Source organism: Pongo pygmaeus, chromosome 5 (assembly GCF_028885625.2).
Source record: "Pongo pygmaeus isolate AG05252 chromosome 5, NHGRI_mPonPyg2-v2.0_pri, whole genome shotgun sequence".
Lineage (NCBI taxonomy): Eukaryota > Metazoa > Chordata > Mammalia > Primates > Hominidae > Pongo > Pongo pygmaeus.
In genome coordinates this window covers 130,449,838-130,473,835 of record NC_072378.2, presented here as the reverse complement: position 1 = coordinate 130,473,835, position 23,998 = coordinate 130,449,838, and the positions used below count along the sequence as shown (strand labels likewise).

Sequence of the window (23,998 nt, the reverse complement as noted above, 5' to 3'; positions counted from 1 at the left end):
CAATAACAGACAAACAGCCAAATCATGAGTGAAATCCCATTCACAATTGCTACAAAGAGAATAAAATACCTAGGAATACAACTTACAAGAGACATGAAGGACCTCTTCAAGGAGAACTACAAACCACTGCTCAAGAAATAAGACAGGACACAAAGGAAAAAAAAGACATTCCATGCTCATGGATAGGAAGAATCAATATCATGAAAATGGCCATACTGCCTGAAGTAATTTATAGATTCAATGCTATTCCCATCAAGCTACCAGTATTTACAATCGCAAAGACTTAGAACCAACCCAAATGCCATCAATGATAGACTGGATAAAGAAAATGTGGCACATATACACCATGGAAGACTATGCAGCCATAAAAAAGAATGAGTTCATGTCCTTTGCAGGGACATGGATGAAGCTGGAAGCCATCATTCTCAGCAAACTAACACAGAAACAGGAAACAAAACACACCATGTGTTCTCATTCATAAGTTGGAATTGAACAATGAAAACACATGGACACAGGGAGGGGAACATCACACACCAGGGCCTGTTGGGGGTGGGGGACAGGGGGAGGGAGAGCATTAGGACAAATACCTAATACATGTGGGTCTTATAACCTAGATGACAAGTTGATAGGTGCAGCAAACCACCATGGTACATGTATACCTATTAACAAACCTGCACTTTCTGCACATGTATCCCAAAACTTAAAATGAAATAAAATAAAAATCACTTTGTAAAGTAACAGCCTTACATGATACATAAGTTGCTTTTCTCAAACATTTGATTTTCAGTAGAATAAAGGTGGAGTTCCTTTCCATTCAGTTTCCCCTCTTTTTCTATGAGGTATTTCCCACCAAAATTCAATGGAATTGATGAATGGTCAAATCAATTGTCCCCAGCAGTTGTCCCCAGCTTTAGAACTCAAGGGTCAGTCCGTGGGATCAGAGGTCACACCCCTGGACACGAGTCTAAATACAAGCCCCCCTCTTGTGTTGACACATCATGTTTGAACCAGCTTGTACACTCACATTTTCTGTCCCTCCTTCATGGAACTACACTGTTCGTGGTTGTTCCTTTCTAGCCCCCAAGACATGCTTGAATCCTAAGATGAACCCTGCTATGGTCAATCCAGGGCCCTTTGCTACAAAAAGAACAGGGAATTGAATGTATTGGGGTTAGCAGTTAAATGGTAATGGAATTTAGTTTTGACCTTCCTGCCAGCTAATGGTAAAAAAGAGATGAGAGGGTGGTCATTGTTGACGTCTGCAGAGACAACATTTTTGCTGGCAAACGAATCTAATTGGTAAGGATTTAACTTTTTCTCCCTTACAAATAGTGCAAATCGCTGATTCTTTGATGACTATAGCCTCTCCGTTTATGCGCTCATGTTCTGTAAAGCAAAAAGCTTTAAAGGATGAGAAAACTATTTATAGTGGAATATTACAGAAACACTCTGTTTCTGTATTTTGTACACTACATGGGGATTAAGCAAATGTACAAACACTAAGAAGTGTGTGTGGGGGGGGGTGGTTCCATCCTTTGAATTTATCTCATATAATTTTATTTTTCAGAGTGATTACGAACATTATTTTTAATCTTTGGTTTGAACTTCTTCCGTCGATAGCTCCTTTGTAATGTCTTTAAGATTGCTGAGCCAGGCATGGTGGCTCACGTCTGTAATCCCAGCACTTTGGGAGACTGAGACAGGAGGATTACTTGAGTCCATGTGTCATGTATATTGAAACCAGCCTGTGCAACAGAGTGAGACCCCCTCTTTACAAAAACTAAACAAAATTAGCCAGGTCTGGTGGCATGTGCCTGTAAGTCACAGCTACTCGTGAGGCTGAGGTGTGAGAACCGCTTGAGCCGGGGAGGTTGAGGCTTCAGTGAGCTGAGAACGCACCACTGCACTCTAGCCTGGGTGACAGAGCCAGACCTTGTCTCAAGAAAAAATGAAAAAAAAAAAAAAGAAAAAGATTTCTGAACATTAAAAATGTTAAGACACACTTGGGTAACTCTCACGATTCAAAATTTTTTAACTGGGCACAATATTTTTATAATACAGAAAAAAATTATTTCCTATGCTGCAGAGATCGAAAGTGTTGATGCAGGCAAGACACAGGAGTCTGGCCATTCACTCAAAGGCAAGAAAGTGGGTTTGGCTAAACTGGAGGAAGATCTTGGGAAGGGATAAATAGAGGAAGAGATTTTCTTTTGTTTTGCTTAATTTTATTTCTGTTTTTTTCCTTTGGTGGTCTGATGGGATTTACCAAAGAATTGAAGGTAGATGTCTTAACGAAAGAAGGTGGATTTTTTTTTTTAGACGGTGTTTCACTCGTCGCCCAGGCTGGAGTGCAGTTGCGTGATCTCGGCTTACTGCAGCCTCTGCCTCCTGGGTTCAAGCGATTCTCCTGCCTCAGCCTCCTGAGTAGCTGGGATTACAGGCACACAACACCACGCCTGGCTAATTTTTTGTATTTTTAGTAAAGATGGAGTTTTGCCAAGTTGGGCAGGCTGGTCTCGAACTCCTGACCTCAGGTGATCCGCCCACCTTGGCCTCCCAAAGTGTTAGGATTACAGGCATGAGCCACCGCGCCTGGCCAGGATGGATTTCTGAGTCCTATCACATGGGCTTCCACAGGTAGAACAGGCAGCTGCAGAACTTGTGCAGGTCTAAGCAGAGGGGGCAGATCTTTTGTCCCTAACCCTCCATCAACTGCATTCTCTTTGCCATTTTAGCTCTGCTCAAGCTATGTTCTTTGGCTGCAAAACTTGAAGCATCTGCAATGCCAAAGCACCACCTGTGAGTCAATATACCTGAGTTCCTCATGTCCCACTGCTAGAAAGACTTATCATCATGTTATATAGATAGCTTTGCTTGTCAGAATCCCACATTATGTTCCCAGACCAATCTTGCAAAATGCCGGGTATTTTGCAATGTTTAAAAATGCCTTTCCAACCTCAAGACCTCATGTGGCTGCGTGTATGGTCGTGCAGTCAATGCAGCAGCTGTGCCATCGCTTCTTATGCATCTGACTTTTAGTTTTAGGTCCAGAGAGCGTATAGCCCCATGAATTGATAAATCTGCTTTCTTTTCTTAAGTGTCTTACTGTACCTCATCATGTATTTATAAACAGATATAATTAGATTCTTAAACCAGTACACTTAACTGAGTAATTTCATAAGTTGCTGACAGTATCTTGTTAAAATGATGAAAATGTTGGATTTAAAAGCTTAGAGGAATTGTGTGGAACTACATGGCAATGTAAGATTGTACTTTATACAGTAGTATTTTTTTTGTCATAATCCTTAGGTGTTAAAGTTGAATGAATCAAACTCCTCACTTCATGGCACATTATCACTGTTGCCCTGTGCTGGATCTTTCTCTGGTTTTATTATTCCTTTCTGTCCCCATTTCTATCTGCCTTTCTCCCCACCTCTGACTGTAGGAAACCATTTTAAAGCATTTCATATGTATTTTTTGTTTGTTTGTAAATGTTCCAGAATGTGTTCTGTCATTTGGGGTTCATGTATATTTGATTTAACATAAATGAGGATTCTTTACCTCATTCAGTTTCAACTTTTAAACTGACACTCTTTTAAAGATTCATTTGTGTATGTTTCAAGTCCATTGATTTTAACCATTATAGAGTACTCTTGCCTCAAGTCCTGTTCCCACTACAAATTGCACCACAGAGAACACCATTATGCATACCTGGTTATGAAGCTGTGTGTCCTTTCTTTGGGTTGCACATCCAGAAGTGGAACTGATGGGGCTCAAGGCATGCATGTACTTAATTTGACCAGTTGCTCTTCAGAAAGACTTTGCTAGTCTCACTCCCACACCAGTGCAGATCCCTGTATTCCTGCCAACGCTTACCATTATCTAGCCTTCAAAATGCTGCCAAGACTAATAGGTATAAAGTATAATTTCATTCTTCCTGTGATTTACATTTCCATGGATTACTGAGTCTGGGCATCTCTTCATATGTGTGTTAGCCTTTTGCATTTCTTCTAGAAAATTACCTCTTTAGATCCATTGCCTATTTTCTAATGGGTTTGCATCTTTTTCTTGTTGATTTGTAGACTGCAGTCTTTCCCATACCCCAAGTCACAAAGTTACTCCCTTATTCTTTCTTCTATTATGTTTGTAGTTTTAACTGTCATGTTTAAATCTTTAAGTCATCTGCAGTTCATCTTTGATAGACCAATGGAATAAGAGAGAATGCCCAGAATACACCCATGTCTATTTGGGAACTTAATGTACAATAAAAGTGGCACCATAAACCCATGAAGAAAATGGGCTGTTTTGTAATTGTGTTGAGAAAGTGGTTCATTACATGGAGATCTCTATTTAACAGCATATACAGTCTGTTCTTATGCCATTCTATATTGCATTTTCCACTTAGTGTTTATTACTTAGTACTACTTAGTGTAGAGACATTTTTTGTTGCCCAGTGGAGGATATGCTGTGTCAGGGGAGTCCCTCAGTGGAGAAGATTCTGTGTAGGTTCATCCTCATTTTCAGAATAAGGGAAAGAGGGAGTCCTCTTAAACCAGCCCCCAGGACTCCCTTGTAGCATCTGTCCTCTCACAGAATGACACCCTGGGCTGTGGTGCCATGAATGGAGGGAGTGTTGAACCAAAAGAAGGTTCTGAGTATCGGCCAGCACAGGGAGCACCAGGACAAGCTCTGGCTAGCTCTTGGGGAAGCATCCTGCTGTAACTGGATGGAGATGGACTGGTGGAGGGATCCTGCTCTTACTGTCCTGACCCTGGGATGAAGGAGGTCATATCTGGTCTGCATGGGGCACGGGACCTTGGATCCCCATGTCTTCATAGCTCAATGTTCTTCCTTTCCTTGAGGATCTCTTCATCCAAAAAATTCCTTGATGGTCCTCTTGGCCTCTGTCAAATGCCCCATTTGAAGCATCAGGATGTAAACATACTTACCGAAATGCTTAACTTCTTAATACTTTCTTGACTAATGCATGCATTTTCTTTTCTTAACTACTAAAGTTTCTTTCAGCCGGTAGAGCTATCAACCTATTATCATAAACTTTTTGGCCATGAAAAAAAAAAAGCTGACTTTGATAATAGCCAGTGATTCTTTAGAAATTTTCTGAAAAAATTTTGACTTGTACTGTATAGGTGTCTAGCTCTTTACATTTATGGCTGATCTTTTCAACTACTTTGAAAAGATTCTCCTCTGTCTTTATGGGGTAAATTCACTCTAAATTTGATATTTGGTGAAAATAATTTTGTTTTCTTGAAGCAGAATACAAAGGATTTAAATACCATTTACATCTCAGCTGGAGCCTTTGCTTATCTCTTTCTGTGATTTTTGTTTGTTTTTGTTGGTTTTTGTTTTGTTTTGTTTTCTAACTGCAATGGAGTTTTCTTGATTTGGAGGCTTTTAATGTTATGTAGCTGCATAGATTAGTTTATCTTTGTCAGTTAGTTTAATCTACATTTGGTTTCTGTTTTGCTTTAATAGTTTTAAATAAGTAACAGTCCTAGTAGTTTCTTCAAAATTTCTTTTAATTTCATCACTAAGAGGTCTTCATTTTATGATGTATTCATTATTTCTGATTCCAAGTTCTTACAATGTAGGTTGTCTTCTCCAGAAACAACAGTTGTTTGAATTTTTTAGTTCCTTGTTTATCATCTTTCTAGTAGTTCTATTTATTATTGAAAGTGAACTGTTGAAGTCTCCAACTATAATTCTGGAATTGTCTATTTTGCCTTTTAGTTCTGTCAGTTTTTGTGTCATGGCTTTGGGGGCTCTGTTGTTAGGTGTATATAAGTTTATAATTGCTATATCTTCCTGATGTAACCCTCCCAGCCCTGTTACTTACCAGTGTAACCAATTTTTTCCCTTTGTACAATTAGCAGGATTGTACTTCTCTACCCCCTTGAAGTTAGATGTGGTCACAAGGCTGGCCAACGAAATGTGAGCAGATGTGACATGCTCATTAAAGATCCAGTATACAATTCCTCATTTTCCCCTTTTTTTAGTGACAACTGACAATACTCTAGATGATTGAGCCATGTCCTTGGGTAAGGAGGATTAGGAGCAGGACCCAAGACGGGCATGTCATATGTGTGATAAACTTTTGTCACTATAAGGTGTGGGGGTTATCAGGTGTGGCAGTGTAATCTTGCCTGTTGCAGGTAATACCAGGGACTCTGAACACACTATGTCAAGCATTCGATCCACTTCTCTGTGATTCTCCTGTGCCTGTGTTGCTTCATGAAGCAATGAAGGCATTTTTTGAGGATCAGGCTAGTCCTGCCATCCTCCCTTGTGATTTTACAATCTGTGTCCTTGTACTATCTTTAGTGTGGGGAAATATATGAGAGTTTTTGCCATTTGTTATAATAAGAACACTTAGAGCGTAGGAAAAAATGATTTTGCTTTAAGTAAAAACACCTAGTTTTCATTTTTACAGCTAATTTATTTGAAGATTCTTTCTAAGCCCTCAGTACTAGTAATAGATTGTCTCCTTTGTGACCTTAATTTTAAAGACATTTCTCTAAGTCTGAAACATAGAGGAAAAAATACCTAACATTTTGCCGCATTCTGATGTGAAATATTCTATCAAATATATACTGGAACAACATGGCAATTTCTTTAGAGAGGTTAACTTGTGCCTCTTTTTTTTTTTCAACCTACTTTGTGTGTAGGATACTGATGCATGGATTTGATAAATGCTTTTAGGATGTTCTTGTATTCCAAAGCCTTCCACATATTTGCTAAAAAAGTTAGTTAACTACCAGGTGTTAAATTATTAACACTATACCTATAATTAATTTCTCTCTTAAAACATTTTCTTTTTCTACTTACTGGGTACATATATACCTTACAGCTTTGAAAGCTATGAAATAGCTTTGTGTGTTAGATTTCTTTGGCTTAGAAATAAAATAGAATTAAAGTTGTGCAAAAACTACCTAGTGAGTCAAATGTTAAGAATATTTACTCAGTTTCTTTGGATTTATCTTACAACACTTACTGATGGTTTTTTACTAGGCCTGACACATAATGATTTATTGCATAAATACTAATTATTTTATAGCCTTTTCCACAGATGTTTCTCTCATGATAGAAAATTGAACAAGACAGCAAAAGTTGAAGAAAAATCTTGACAGTTAATTTCATTCTACATAGAGTGCAATTACTGTCATTAGCAGGTGGCATATTTACTAATACTCTGAAGTTTTACAAGTAAGCTGCACACTTGGAAACATGGGGCAAGGTTGCATGGGTGAAACTCTGCCTGCTGATTGACTGAGACACATGCTGAATGCTAAGCTAAGCTACTGTTTAAGTTCCATAGGGGGTACATCATTTCCAAGTCAACACTTGACGACAATAGAATTGGAAATGAGGATGATTGGGATTTGGTATGAGGAAACACCTAGCATCTAACACAACACTGTCCAATAGAAATATAATATGTGCTGCATATGTAATTTTTAATTTTCCAGTAGCAGAAATTTTTAAAAAGTGGCAAATGGAATTAATGTTAATAGTATATTTAACTCACTATATGCAAAATATTATTTCAACATGTAATCATTCTTAAAAATTTCTAATGAGATATTTTACATTCTTTTTTTGCATACTAAATATTTGAAATACAGTGTTTGCAGCTTACATTTCAATTTGGGCTATCTCTGGGGGAAAAAGAAAAGCCAGGTTCAGTGGCACATGCCTGTAGTCCCGGCTACTTGGGAGGCAAATGCAGGAGGATTGCTTGAGCCCAGGAGTTAGAATCCAGCTGGGCAACATAGCAAAACCCACTCTTCTATTAAAAAATAGTAAAAATGACAATAAAAATTGTTAAAAATTAGAAATATCAATTTGGGCTAGTCATATTTCACGTGCTCAGAAGCCACATGTGGCTAGTGGCTACCATACTCGACAGCTCAGACAAATACACCCTTTGGGTAATTAGAGAATGAGTGAGACGACAATCTGCAGAGAACACTATAGTTAGCAAGGAGTATGTCCAGTTACTTGCTGGTGATGTTCAGAAGCTACAGTCCACAATCTTAGGTATGGAACCTTTATTTACATAGTGCCTTTAAAGTAGATTTTTCATAGGATATTTATAAGAATTATTCAGGGACCAGATGCAGTGACTCATGCCTGTAACTCCAGCACTTTGGGAGCTGAAATGGGAGAATCCCTTGAGCCCAGGAGTTCAAGACAAGCTTGGGCAACATGGCAAGATACCATTTTCTTAAAAAAATTTTTTTAAAGAGAATTATTCAATTTTCATAACAAGATACTCTCTTTGTAAACTTATTCAGATTGTGGGATATAGAACAAAGTTATCTTTATAAAAGTCAAGATGAGTTTTTATTCATTTCTGGGAGATAAAAAAGCTATAACTACATTTTTAACCATGCCGTCTTACTACTTCAAAAGCAGTCTCATTCTTCTGTTGAAATCAAACTTAGAAATATTCTCCTCCTTATTTCTGCTCCAGCTGTCAGCTTAAACTAAAAGTTGGCTAGAACTATGCTCTGCTATTACTCTGTGAGAGCTTAGGTTACTGTGGTGTTGGAGTAGAGACCACACTCTATGTTGCCAAAACTGGTGTGGTAAAGGAAACATAGCCTACGCTCTTTATACAATTTGTTTGGCTCTAACTCAAGTTAATGTTCTGGTTAATTTATGCTGATTCCTCTAAAGTCACACATCTCACAGGTGAGTCCTACACTTCCCTTCAGTGTGTTTCTTGGCCTGAAGTGATCTCTTCGTGCTTCATGTCTTCTTTCTTTGATTCCTCCTTGAGCACGGCCCTCCATTAACTTTGTCTGCTGAGACAGACATCTCAAAGTCAACAGTCAGCAGCTGTTTCCAGCTGCTGTTCTGTAAGATTCAGACATTTCTTACTCACTAGTTCCCTCATTTCAACGTGCACTGTTAAAGAAATCAGCCTGTTAGAGAAGTGGGGAACTACCCTAACAGAAACCTGCACACCTGGGCATCTCTGTGCTTGGAAAAGTCACTTCCCCTTTGAGGGTCTCAATTTGCCCATCAGTAAACTGTGAGGCATGGACTAGGTGGTTTCTAAGTTCTTTCCAGCTTTTAATAATATATAAATCATTAACAGTATATCTAACAATATATAAATCTAACAATATGTAAATCATTAAAATGGTGAGAATTTTAAATTCTGATGTAGCCTTCTAATAATTAGGAAAATCACTTCAGTCTAGAATACAACCCACCAACACTGTGTTAATCCCATCAGTCTGATCAGGTGGAAGTTCTCTAGAAACTTTATCTTCATGATTGGGTAAGAGTTTTGGAGGAAGTAGTACATTATAAATACAGTAATATCTAAATGTCAATATCAGCAATTATATAACCTACTATATTTCAGTAGATGAAAGAAAGCTGTTTAGATAATTAAAATATTTTTTCTGTACTTTAAAAAATTAAAATGTTTTCTTAAGAAATTGTCATTCTATGCATTTGAGACATATAGAAGAAAAAATATATATGTAACATATATGTAGTTTATGAGACAAAATAAACACTGTTAACCCAGCATTTAACTTTAGAACTAGAACACTGCCTGCACCATTGTGTGTGCCTGAGTTTTCCTCCCCTCTCCTGTCACCTGCCTTTCCAACACCACGGGCCTCTAGAAGTAATCACTACACTGAATTTTATGTTTATCATTCACCTGTTTTAAAAATAAATGACACTGTCACATATGCATGAATTATTAAGGGATATATTGCTTAGTTTTGCTTGTTTTTTTTTCAAGCACATATTTTATTTGAATAAATCCTCTGTGGTCCATTTTTATGTTCAACAGTTAAAAACATATACAAACAAAGCTTGAAAGTAAATGAAGATCTGACGTATCTAGAGCTTAAAGATTTTTTTCTTTTTCTTTTTTTTTTTTTCTTTTCACCACCTTCCGCATTTTACATTTGAAACTCCTTGGCTTCGTTGACAATCCATTATTCTGGTTCTCCTGCTCCTATAATTTTCTCCCTTTCTATAAATCTAAATCTAGATAATTTATAAGAAATATAAATCTCTATCTCTGCATTCACAAGTTTCCTAGCTATTTTTCCAACCTCAATTAAAAGATTTCATCACCTTTAAGTCCCAACTTTAAACCCTGGCCCTCTATGGTTTTCCACAATCTTCAGATTCGCTCTGCTAAGCATTCCCATAACATGCTCTCCCCTTCCTGTCTCTCCACCCAGAACTGTCCTTTCTTCTTTCAAATTCTATTATCCCTTAAAATCTGATCAGTTCCTCGTCTTCCACGAATTTTCCTTCACTACCCCAGCCTAAAACAAATTCTAGTTTTGCTTGTTTTTGAGGTTTACAAAATGATACGAAAACTATATGTTGGCTTTGATAAGTTCCTTTTTTTCACTCAATGTAATGTCACTGGAATTCATCCAGGTTGTTCAGTTGAGTGTAGTTTATTCGTTTTCCTGTTGGTTTAATCTATTGTGACAGGCAACCAGTTTATTTGGCTGTTCTCTTCTTAACGGATATTTGATTTGTTTCCAGTGTTGGCTGTTATGAACTATGCCGCTGTGATTATTCTTGTATGTGTGTCTTGAAGCATATGTGAAGCTTTTTTTCAAGGATTTATACTTAGGAGTGGATTTGCTGGCTCACTGGCTCACAGGGTGTGCAGATATTAAACTTTATAAGACAGTGCCAAATTATTTTCCTGGATGATTAAGCTCCCTGAGCAGCACTTGTTAATCATCTGATTTCTTTTCCACTCACCCCGCCCCCATGCAATGCCACCACCCAACTTGCAATCCGTTGGGAATACAATGGTACTGTGTTTGGCTTCCATTTTAGTTATGTATGAGGGTGATCATCTTTTCATATGTTTCTGAAATATTCCTCTTCTATAAAGTGTCTGTTCATGTCTTTTGCCTATTTTTCTATGAAGCTGCCCTTTTTTCAATTTACTTGTAAAAATCCTTTGTATATTCTGTATTCTACTCCTTTACTAATTATATCTGTTCCTTGCCTTTTAAATTTCTTTCTGGTGTCTTTTGACAAGGAAAGACAAGGTTGCAATTTTAATGTAGTTAGAGTTATCAATCATTTATCTTATGATCAGTGCTTTTGAGGCAGGAGAATAGGGTCTGGAGGCAGGAGAATAGGGTCTGAAGGCAGGAAGCCTAAGGCCAATTTGCACCAACTTCCTAGAACTGAATCAAAAGGAAAACCCCAACTTTCCACGCCCAGGTAACAAAAGGATCAGAAGCTACTCCCTTTGCAACCTCCCACCCGCCTCTGTGTGGCAGACGAAAAATGGAAAGTACCTCTGCATTAGTCTGTTTTCACACTGCTGATAAAGACATACCTGAGACCGGGCAATTTACAAAAGAAAGAGGCTTATTGAACTTACAGTTACACATGACTGGGGAGGCCTCACAATTCTGGCAGAAGGCAAGGAGGAGCAAGTCACATCTTCTGTAGACGGCAACAGGCAGACAGAGAGCTTGTGCAGAGAAACTCCCATTTTTAAAACCATCAGATCTTGTGAGACCCATTCACTACCATGAGAACAGCATGAGAAAGACTTGCCCCCACGATTCAATCATCTCCAAACTGGTCCCTCCCACAACACGTGGGAATTATGGGAGCTACAAGATTAGATTTGGGTGGGGACACAGAGCCAAACCATATCAACCTCTGATTGGTCCCCTCTTGCAACCAATCAGACTGGTAGCAGGCCTGGTCTTTATTTGCATTGGGATATAACTTTGTTACTTCACTTCAGCCTCTGGTCCCTTCCCACAACCAATCAGACATTTGCATAGTGTGTAATTTTGTAACTTCAGCCACTGATTGGTCACCTTCCACAACCAATCAGACTGGTCATGGGCCTCTCCTTTATTTACATAGGGTGTAAACTGAGTCACCAATGGGAAACCACTAGAGGCTATTTAAAACCCAGAAAATTCTCTTGAGCAGCCAGCTTGAGCCTGCTCCCACTCTGTGGAATATACTTTCATTTCAATAAATCTGTGTTTTTGTTGCTTCTTTATTTCATGGCTTTGTTATGCATTTCTTCCAATTCTTTGTTCAAAATGCCAAGAACCTGGATGACTTATAGTCAAGGCCCTCCACTGCTAACACTTTTAGGAAATCCTTTCTTACCTTGAAGTAATAAGAAATATTTCTATATTTTCTTTAAATTTTTTTAAGTTTTTGCTCTTAAAATTTAACTTCTTAAGCCATATGGGATTTTTTTTTTCCTTATGGATAGAAAATTTTCTTGCACCTTTTAGAAAATAGTCATTCTCTTCCTCAGATTCATGATGCCATCTCTGTTGTTTCCACGGCTCTGTGTCTAGAAGCTCTGCTGTTTTCCACTAGTAAAGTCATCTATCCCTGCATCAATACCAACTTCCTTACTTAGATAGCTGTAAAATGTCTTGATACTTTCCCATCACTGCTTTATTATTCTTTAGGAATGCCTTGGTTATTCTTGAGGTTTTTAATCTTTCAAATGAGTTTTAGAATCAGCTAGTCAAGTTCTGATAAAAAAAAATTGTGGTTTTTGATAGGTTTGGGATTTTGACAGAAATATTGAATCAACAGCTCTACTTGGAGAAAGATGACTTTCTTACAATATTGAATCTTTCTAGCTGTGAACATAATAGACTATCCATTTATTTGTCTTATTAATATTTTATAGTTTCATAATTTTCTTAAAACTCTTCCACATTTTTTGTTAGTTTTATTCCTAGGTATCTTATAAGGTTTTTTTTTTGCAATGTAATTTTTTTTTTTGCAAAATATAATTGTAAAAAATTCTATTTTCTATGTTAGTGTATGTTAGAATATTTATCTTGTATTCAGTTGCTCTGAAAAACTCAGTTGTAACAAATTATATATGCATGATTTTAAGTTTTCTCTTGAACAATCACATCATCTATGAATATTGACAATTTCGTTTCTATCTTTTCAATTTTTATACCTTTTATTTTCTTATCTTACTACTCTGACTAGAATTTCAGTATAGGCTAAGAGTATAATAAAGCATCTTTATGTTGCTTCTGATTTTAAAGATTATTCTTTTAAAACTTCACCATTAAAAATCATATCTGTCAGGCGTGGTGGCTCATGCCTGTAATCCCAACAATTTGGGAGGCCAAGGTAGCAGATCACTTAAGCCCAGGGGTTCAAGACCAGCCTGGGCAACATGGCAAGACCTGTCTCTACAAAAAATACAAAAATTAGCCAGGTGTGGTGGCATGGCCCTGTAGGCCCATCTGTTGGGACAGTTGATCACTTGTGCCTGGGAGTTTGAGGCTGCACTGAGCTGTGATCACGCCACTGCACTTCAGCCTGGGTGATAGAGTGAGACCTTGTCTCAAAAAAAAAAGTTATGTTAGCTCTAGGTTTTTGGTATATACCTTTATAGGTTTTGAAAATTTCTCTTATTTTGACAAAAGTTTTTTTCTTTAATCACAGAGGGATATTATAAGATACTTTTTCTGCATTATTTGAAATGGTCATGTTTCTTCATCTTTAATTAGTTAATTAATGCAGTATATGATGTTTACATGTTTAGATAATCCAAGTAAAATTACGGAACCGTTGTAATTTTATTATTATTTATTTATTTATTTATTTATTTATTTATTTATTTTTTGAGACGCCGTCTCACTCTGTTGCCCAGGCTGGAGCACAGTGGCGCGATCTCAGCTCACCACAACCTCCGTCCCCTGGGTTCAAACGATTCTCCTTTCTCAGTCCCCCGGGTAGCTGGGATTACAGGAGTGCGCCACCACACCTGGCTACTTTTTTGTATTTTTAGTAGAGATGGGGTTTTACCATGTTAGCCAGGCTGGTCTCAAACTCCTGACCTAAGGTGGTCCGCCCACCTCGACCTCCCAACATTTATTATTGTTTTTGTGGAGATAGAGCCTTGCTATGTTGCCTTGGCTTCTCTCAAACTCCTGGCCTCAAGTAACCCTCGGCCTCAGCCTCCCAAAGTATTGGGATTACTGGGTGTGAGCTGCTGTGCCCAACAGTCTTACTATTCATACACCACGTTTCTCAAAACCTCTTTTCTGCCCCGAATCTTTCTATAACAATGGCCCCCAAATTGAGATTTTAGTATGATAGTATGTGAAACGTAATGGGTAAATCAATCATGTTTTCTTTTAACTTGCTACAGTTCCCTTACCAATGTCAAACCACCCTTGAGTTTCTGAGGTATAATAAATTCAAGTTAGTTGTTCCTTGTTTCTAATATCTGCAACTTTGTTCATGAACGAGAGTGACTGCACTTTTCCTCTCTTACACTGTTCTTTCAGGTTTGGGGATCAATGTCATAGAGCCTTCATAGGATGGGTTAGAGAGTATTCCTTTTTTTTCTTTTCTTTTTTCTTTTTTTTTTTTTTTTTTTTGAGACAGTCTTGCTCTGTCTCCCAGGCTGGAGTGTAGTGGTGTGATCTCAGCTCACGGCAACCTCTGCCTCCGGGTTCAAGCAATTCTCATGCCTCAGCCTCCCAAGTAGCTGGAATTACAGGTGTGTGCTACTGCGTCGGCTAATTTTTGTATTTTTAGTAGAAGTGGGGTTTCACTATGTTGGCCAGGCTGGTCTTGAACGCCTGGCTTTAGGTGATCCTCCTGCCTCGTCCTTCCAAAGTGCTGGGATTACAGGTGTGAGCCACCATGCTGGCCTCCTTTCGTTTGTCTTGAAAAATTTTGCATAAATTTGAACACTCTGTTTCAAAAGTTAAGTAGATTTTGTCTGTAAAACCCTCAAGTCTTTCTTGGTATTTTCTTTGTGGAAAGACTTTTATCTTCCAACTAAATTTGTGTAAGATTATAGGAACTTCTTAATTTTGATAATTTTATTTTTCCAGGAGTTCGTTCACTTGGTTTAGGTCTTGTTAGTCATTCTGTGTTCACAGAAAGTAGATCTACTGAGGCTTTCCTATGTGCTTGTAAAAGCCTTGATATACGAGGATTGTAGGCTCCTTATCATCTTTTTCATCTTTTATAGGTATCATCTGTTCACATTCCGGTCAGCTAGACAGTTGATCAACTTTGATTTGCGTGCAGTTCAGCTGACTGTCCTCTTAACTCATATTTCTAGAAAGATATTTTTCTTATGTCTTAGATTTTCAACAAGAATAAGTGAGGTGTTTCTTAGCTGCCCCCACTCCGCCCAATGTACCCAGTTGTATAGTGAATAAAATTATTAGTTTAATGATTTAGCATCAGAAAATAACCACTGTTATTATTTTGAATTTGGATTATATGGCATGGTATTGCAGCTATAAAAAGGCATTTAAAAAGAAAAAAGATAAACAATAGTAATAACAAAAACTTAATACTTTTAAAAATATGTTCTTAATATTTTATCTTCTAAAATTTAAATGCATAGAAATGAGCAACATTTGATTCAGTGGGAACCTTCTGGATAATCTGTCTCTATATAAAAGGATAGCGTAGGAATTAAAGTAACTCTTTTAGATCTTTCAAGAGAATAGATTATAATTCCATGGTAAGTAATTAACTATCTAATTTATTGTCATTAAAGACTGTCCATTTATTAGTTATGCTCAATGTCAAGTGTAACCAGGCATGGTGATCCTCACCTTAGGAATGAGCTAAGAGTGTGCAATAACAGCCTGAAATTCAAGTTTTCATGGAAACATGGAATCCATTGATACGTTGAAAATGTTTTGCAGGAAGAAGCTGTTTGTTTTGATTCTGAGCTAGATGAACATATTAAGTGGTTCCAGCAAGAATACGTGAAAACAGAAAAGGACTGGAGAGAAATTGACAAGAGAATGAGCCAAACTTTGGAAATAAGAAGAAAGATGATTGGCAGCCGAACGCCTCTGAAGGACATTCTTAAACTGTTTCCTTTCTTGAAGTGCCCTTATCAGGTATCTTTATTCACTATATATATATATATATATATATATATAAACACACACATATACACACATATATTTTAATATACATATATATATATATTTTAGACAGAGTCTTGCTCTGTTGCCCAGGCTGGAGTGCAATGGCCTGTGATCTCAGCTCACTGCAACCTCTGCCTCCCAGGTTCAAGCGATTCTCCTGCCTCAGCCTCCTGAGTAGCTGGGACTACAGGTGTGTGCCACCACACCCAAATAATTTTTGTATTTTCAGTAGAGATGGGGTTTCACCATCTTGATGAGGTTGGTCTTGAACTCCTGACCTCAGGTGATCTGCCTGCCTCAGCCTCTCAAAGTGCTGGGATTACAGTGTCCAAATGGATTTTTCCCTCTTTCCTTTTGGAGTGGTAACAGGACAGCATAGCAAGACAGTGGGGGTGAATCTCAGTGGGGTGTGAGGCCCAAAGGGCTGCAACTAGAGCCATTTGATAGGAATTTCAGGAAGCAGACCCTCCCCACCCACCCTCTTTCCTAACCCCGAAAAAGGAAAAATTAAAAAAAAAACAAAAGAATTTCAGTAGCATATTCAGATAATAGGCAGTAGCTGCCTTCAGAACTAAAGAGTTCTCTGTCATTGGACATATTGTGGAGGCTGGCGGATCATCACTTAGGGGTATTTTGACAATGTGAATCATTATCCCCTTTCATACTTTTATGTAATCAAGGTAGTTTATTAAGGAACTGTTATTATGCATCCTTACTAAAAATACGTTTCCTTTATGATCCCAAATAATTTCATAAGTGTTCTTAAATATATATGAAATTTAGGGCCGGGCATGGTGGCTCACGCCTGTAATCCCAGCACTTTGGGAGGCTGAGGTGGGTGGATTGCTTGAGCCCAGGAGTTCAAGACCCGCCTCGGCAACCTGGTAAAACCCCATCTCTACTAAAAGTACAAAAATTACCCGAGTTTAGTGGTGCGTGCCTGTAGTCCCAACTATTCTGGGAGGCTAAGGCACGAGGATCACCTAAGCCTGGGGAGGTCAAGGCTGCAGTGAGTCATGACTGGGCCACTGTACTGCAGCTTGGTGACACAGTGAGACCCTGTCTCAAATTTAAAAAAAAAAAAAAAAAAAAATATATATATATATATATATATATATATATATATGAAATTTAATGGGTAAATCAATCAAATACCCTTCCATTTAGTTCACTTAGAGTGGCCATTCAAGGGTCTTTCACAATTTTAGTGTAATTTTTGGTGGTGGTATGTAATGAAAGATCATCAAAGGTTTTACCCGAGAACATATTTCATTGAGAAATTCTGTGTATTCAATTAACCAAATTAAACATGAAACATCTACATATTTTTCTTCTGAACAAAGGGAAATAAGAATTGCCTGTAAGTATTATTTTAATAGTAACATAAGTAGCAAATATCTGAATGCTCCTCTGTAACAGCATGTTCTCAGTGCTTTCCATGGATTACTCTATCTAATCCTCTCAGCAACCATACCGTGGCTTTCGCTTGTTTCCCCTTAATCTTCAGGTTGTTAGGAACTGTAATAGCCAGTCATCTCTGGCTGTTAGAAAAGTATGCCAAATGGACACACCTGCAAAACACAGTTTTAAAGCAAAAGCCTGTCAAACTTACGGTCTATACACTCCTTACATGTAGGGAGCATGTGTTAATATTAACAGTTCCCAAAGTGCCTAGCAGAGCACCACATGTGACACAGCAATGTAATCTTGATTTTGTGAATGCTAGATGAATTAGTGGAGGTTGGTAAGGCTGTTGTGATCACTAATGTCGTAGCCTTAGGGGTCTTCACTGGAGTGCGGCCTACAAAGGCTTAGTGATGAATATAAACGGACTATGTTAAGCAGCTTTTCAAAGAACCATTGGTGACAGTAAGGTGGAGGTCTGTCATAGCTTGTGTGAGGAGCAGAGAGATTTCAGACCTGATGCTGTCCCCTGTGCTTTGTCCAGACCTCCCGCTGTGGCATAGGTGTATCTTCCACACCATTCCTCAAGTATTTCACCCTTTATATCCAAAATATGGAGTATGGTTTTTGTAATGACTGTACTTATTGAATAGAGTTGCCTATTGATTGTTTTATTTATTTATCTATTTATCTATTTATTTATTTATTTATTTAGGCAGAGTCTTACTTTGTCACCCAGGCTGGAGTGCAGTGGCACAATCTTGGCTCACTGCAGCCTCTGCTTCCCAGGTTCAAGTGATTTTCCTGCCTCAGCCTCCCAAGTAGCTGGGACTACATACAGATGCACGCCACCACGCCTGGCTAATTTTTATATTTTTAGTAGAGATGGGGTTTCACCATGTTGGTCAGGCTGATCTTGAACTCCTGACCTCAGGTGATCCAACTGCCTCTCAGCCTCCCAAAGGGCTGGGATTACAGCTGTGAGCCACTGTGCCCGACCTGATTGTTTTAGACAAAACAATGAATCATTTTCGATTTTTCCAGGAAGTACCTCCCTAACTCAGCCCTGTGCAGCTGGGATTTCCAATTTATAAAACCCTTGTGTGCCTCCTAAAATAAAAGCAACTTTGACCTTGCAAATACCTAGTTAACAAACGATCCCGTAAGAGGACAGTTCTCCCTGCACCAAACCACCCCCACCGCCTGTTGCTCCTGCCATTGTGAAAACACTGAGTGCTTAGGGAGCTGGTGGAGACAGGGTGGCAGAACAGTAGTAGCTGGGGTGGGGGGTGGTCCTGGCTGTTAACACTGACCCCCCATCACCTCCATGCTCATTAACCTCCTACCTCAAAAAACTTTCTTTCAACAGAGCATTTAAAAATTCAGAATGTAACAATTTACTTTATTAGATTATCTAAAATATTATCAACTAGGAATGTGTTACTGGGATCTACTGGATGTTGCACAAGACAAGTAGCAGGGAATTGAGAAGGAAAATACCAAACACAAACTGAAACCCTTCCCCAAATTTTCCAAAAAATCCTTTCAGATGCCATAGTTTCTGCCTTCCCGAGAAACAATTTCAATCATCATCTCTTTAAGTGAAGTACATGAGAATCGCCAGCTAATAAAGTCTCAAAAAATTAAAAAAATAGGCCAGGCATGGTGGCTCATGCCTGTAATCCCAGCAGTTTGGGAGGCCGAGGTGGGCGGATCACCTGAGGTCGGGAGTTTGAGACAAGCCTGACCAACATGGAGAAACACCGTCTCTACTAAAAATACAAAATTAGCCGGGTGTGGTGGCACATGCCTGTAATCCCAGCTAGGGAGGCTGAGGCAGGAGAATCGCTTGAACCTGGGAGACGGAGGTTGTGGTGAGCCGAGATTGCGCCATTGCACTCCAGCCTGGGCAACAAGAGTGAAACTCCGTGTTAAAAATAAATAAATAAATAAATTTTAAAAATAAAGAATCTGAGTTTGGTTTTGGCCCAAATGGAGTAACTGGTACTGGTCTAGTCTTCCCACTGTTAACAGGGATAAAGCTGGAAAAAAAAAATGTATGAGGCAACTGCACTCAGGCATTAAGGTACAGGCATTGCAGGACCCTGATCCTTGGTAACAGGGAAAGACATAAGATGAGCCTCAGTTTTGTGCATGGGTTACTTTCTAGCTCACTGTACAGAATGGTGGGAGGCAAGCAGCATGTGGAGGTCTCACGGAGCTGTACAGGAAGAGATTAAAGTTGAAGAATGATGAAGCAGCTGGCCTTTGTAGGACAGGCACTGGAGGAAAGTGGGCTGGGGCTGAAGTCTACACACGGATCCCCTGGGGATCTTTGGCTGAGAGCGGAGACTTCACACAGTGTTGCTAATAAGAATTCAGGCTAGGTGTGGTGGCTCACGCCTGTAATCCCAACAATTTGGGAGGCTGAGGCAGGCAGATCACTTGAGGTTGGGAGTTTGAGACCAGCCTGGCCAACATGGTGAAACCCTTTCTCTACTAAAAATACAAAAATTAGCCGGGTATACTGGCACACACCTGTAATCCCAGCTACTCAGGAGGCTGAGGCGGGAGAATGGCTTGAACCTGGAAGGCAGAGGCTATAGTGAGCCGAGATCGTGCCACTGGACTCCAGCCTGGGCTGGAGTGAGATTCTGTCTCAAAAAAAAAAAAAAAAGAATTCTGGCCCAGTATGTAGAGACCCTGCAGAACACCTCAGCATTCATCTGAGACTCCAGAAAACAATGCCTCATGAGTGAGAACCATGCCTAAGTTTGAGCCAGGACCTTAGCTAGGACTAAGGACAAACAACAAAACAGAATTGCCCAAAGAAATGATAAAATCAAGTCTGACAGGACCAGAAGATCGACCAGTAATTTATCTAACAGAACAAAATTTAACACCCTTTAAAGGAACATAATTTAATCCAGACTCCCCACTAGTGAATCACTAGAGGTTACAGTGAGCGGCACCATTCCCATTTCCAACTCTTGGTTCCTGGACCCATGAATTCTGGCTATGGAAGAAACTGCACTGTATGCTGGATGCTGATTCAGAGCTTATACAGCCTGGGAGAACCTTGTCCCAGCCCCACAAGGTATTGCCACCTAGCTGGTGCTGTAACTGAGTCTTCAAAAGGCCACTCCACCAGTCTGGCAAGCCAGCTGCTTCAGGACAGGATGGTAGGGAACAGGATAAGACCAGTGAATTCCATGTATCATCACCATAGGGAATCTCAGCAGAGAAATGAAATACACGCACACACACACACACACACGCACACACACACACACACGAACCAAATTGAAATTCAGAGCTGAAAAGAACAGTTATCTGAAATTAAAACATCACCATGTGCGTAGGCTTAAAAGCATATTGGAAAATGAAAAGAAAGGAGCTGTGAATCTGCAGATAGATTAATAGAAATTATCCAGTCTGAGTAACAGAAAGAAAAAGGATTAAGATGATTAATTTGTAGGACATAATCTCGGGTTGTGAAAAGGGGGGCTTTCTTTTTGTTCCAACTTTTAGGTTTAGCAGGGGATACATCGTGCAGGTTTGTTATATAAGTAGATTGCATGTCGTGGGGGTTTGGTGTACAGGTTATTTCATCACCCAGGTAGAGAGCATAATACCCGATAGGTAGTTTTTCGATCCTCACCTTCCACCCACCCTCTAATCTCAAGTAGACTCGGGGGTCTATTGTTCCCTTCTTTGTGTCCATGTGTACTCAGTGGTTAGCTCCCACTTATAAGAAAGAACATGCAGTATCTGGTTTTCTGTTCCTGCATTAATTTGCTTAGAACAATGGCCTCCAGCTACACCTATGTTGCTGCAAAGGACATGATTTCATTCTTTTTTATGGCTGTGTAGTACTCTATGGTGTACATGTACATTTTCTTTATCCAGTCTGCTATTGATCGGCATCTAGGTGGATTCCATGTTATTGCTATTGTGAATAGTGCTGCAATGAATATATGTGTGCATGTGTCTTTCTTTATATTCCTTTGGGTATATACCCAGTAATGGGATTGTTGGGTCAAACGGTAGCTCTGTTTTAAGTTCTTTGAGAAATCTCCAAACGGCTTTCCACAGTGGCTGAACTAATTTACATTCCCACTAGCAGTGTATAAGTGTTGGAAAGGGAGGCTTCTCTGTGGCTGACCATTCACAGCTGGGAGCTTGGCTACACAGACGTTTGTGCTCATAAGTAAATACACTGAGATATAATGGGAGCCAGGTATCTCACCGTTGAAGAGAGTTAGAAGCTTGGGAAGGGGAAGGTTAGGAAAAGCCCTGTGGTATTGGTTTGGAATTGAAAGTATCAATGTGAATTCATGGTTTTAGTCTTTATGTATGGCTATTTAATATTTACATATATAGTTATTGGTGTTTCTGGATCAATGGGTGCCTGTGTTTATGTAAATTCAAACATTTCCTAGATTTCTTCTGTGAGAAAGTCTAGAGCAATAACATCTCTGTAGCAAGTAGCACACCAGAGCTGAAATCTTGTTTTTTTTTTGGTTGGGTTTTTTTTTGAGAGAGTCTCACTCTGTTATCCAGGCTGAAGTGTCATGATCATGGCTCACTGCAGCCTCGGCCTCCCAGGGCTCAGGTGATCCTCCTACCTCAGCCTCCTGAGTATCTGGGACTACAGGCATGCGCCACCATGCCTGGCAAATTTTTGCATTTTTTGTAGAGACAGATTTCGCCATGTTGCTCAGGCTGGTCTCAAACTCCTGGGCTCAAATGATCCTTCTGCCCTGGACTCCCGAAGTGCTAGGATTATAGGCATGAGCCACAGTGCCTGGCCTGAAATCTCAGTTTTTAAAGGCCCTTCTTCATGAAAAGGAATTAGGGTTCGTGGAGAAATAGCTCACTACAGGGGAGGGGGCAAAACAAAAATGAAAACAACAACAACAAACCAAGATGAGTCAAGACAAGTCTGAAATACTGTGTAATGCCAGAAATGAAGGAAGTGCTTGCACACTAATAAGGATATGCCAAGAGGGCATGGCAGTCTGTTTGAAGCGACTCCTACTGGCCAAGTCTGGGCAATTCGAGCAATTCTATAAATAATGAAAGGATCAGATTTGTAACCGTTTGGGTAAAATGGGAATTGATTAACCTGTAGTGATAGAAATAAATAAGTAAATATATGTGGAAGAAAATAAACTATATCTTAAAATAGAAAGCCAACTAATCCATGTAGAAAGAAAGGAATTAGAAAAGTCACCATTTGGCAACTATTATAGTAGTACTTGATTCAGGCAAGAATCATTAATGGATGTGGAATCTGATGAATCAAAGTTATACAAGGAGTAAGATATTTACATAAACTCAAGGTATCTCCTGTAAAATACAACATATATAATTTTACGTGGAAAAACCTGGTGAATTCCATTTTAAATCAAGTAATAAAAGTTATTATCTCCAATACTGGGACCAGTTACCATTTTGTGCTTCCAGATGCAGTGAGAAATACTAATATTCTTGCCAGAAATGCATATATCTTGAAATATCATAAAACTTCCGAGGAGAAATGTTCTACAAAGTAACTGGCCTCCACTTTTCAGAAACTGTCAAGGAAACTAACAAGTTGTTTCAGACTGGAGACTAGAGAGGCGTGGTATCTAAATCTCATGTGCGATCCTGGATTAGATCCTGGACCTGTTAAGAATATGACTGGAACAACTGGCAAATTTGAATGGAATGTGTAGTAGATTTTCCTGAATTTGAGTACCCTTGTATTTAGGAAATACACAATGAGGTATTAAGGAATAGTGGGGCATTATGTCTACAGTTTATTTTCAACTGGATCAGAAATTGGGGGAAGTTGCACAGAGGGCACTTGTAAGTTCTATTTACTATTTCTGCAACTTTAATGTAAACTTGAAATGATTTCAAAACACAAGAAGTTAGAAAAGAAATTCTTAGGCTACGAGCCCAGAACAGTGGGTGAACTTCTTCTTCTTCATCCTTCACTTCACATCTTCCTGCTGAGAAAACGGTTTTCTAAGGGTATTAATCTAGATTAGTGGTCCACTGTGGGTTGCCTGGTAACAAAGCCACTATGCCTTATGCATTTCAGCTTTCTGACAGCTTAATTTTCAGACCTAATCTCTAGGCAATTTATGATCTACCAAAACATTCAAGGAACAATGAGGCCCAGTGGGTAGTATGTGATTGTTCTTTATAGTTTTAGGAAAAGCAATGACTAAATTAATTCATAGGAGTGTGGGTGGCTAATAATCTGGTAATGCCACTCTGTCAAAAACAAGAGGGGGAGTAGTGGTGGAATCCTCTGAGGGGGAAGAATTCAGGCAGTGGTAGGATGGGGTAGTTTGAGAAAAGGGACTTCCATAAAGTAAACTGGTTTTGCTTTGACCTTGTAGTCAAATCTGCACATACATTGTTTCTTTTTCTTTCGAGACAGGGTCTCACTACGTTGCCCAGGCTGGAGTGCAGTGGCACAGTCTCAGTTCACTGCAGTCTCCATCTCCCCGGGCTCAGGCAATCTTCCCACCTCAGCCTCTTGAGTAGCTAAGACTATACACGTATGTCGCCATGCCCAGCTAATTTTTGTGTGTTTTGTAGAGACAGGGTTTTTCTGTGTTGCCCCGGCTGGTCTCAAACTCCTG

General features: G+C 39.2%; 1 protein-coding gene across 10 annotated transcripts in view; it reads left to right on the top strand.

Annotated features, from left to right (window-relative positions):
* SAMD3 (sterile alpha motif domain containing 3) overlaps positions 1-23,998 on the top strand; it is a 218,034-nt gene that overhangs the window by 191,587 nt on the left and 2,449 nt on the right. For all 10 annotated transcript variants that reach the window (XM_063666586.1, XM_054492711.2, XM_054492712.2 and 7 more), the window contains one exon: positions 15,723-15,923. In XM_063666586.1, the coding sequence (XP_063522656.1) occupies positions 15,723-15,923 (201 nt within the window). The remainder of the gene's footprint in view (positions 1-15,722; positions 15,924-23,998) is intronic.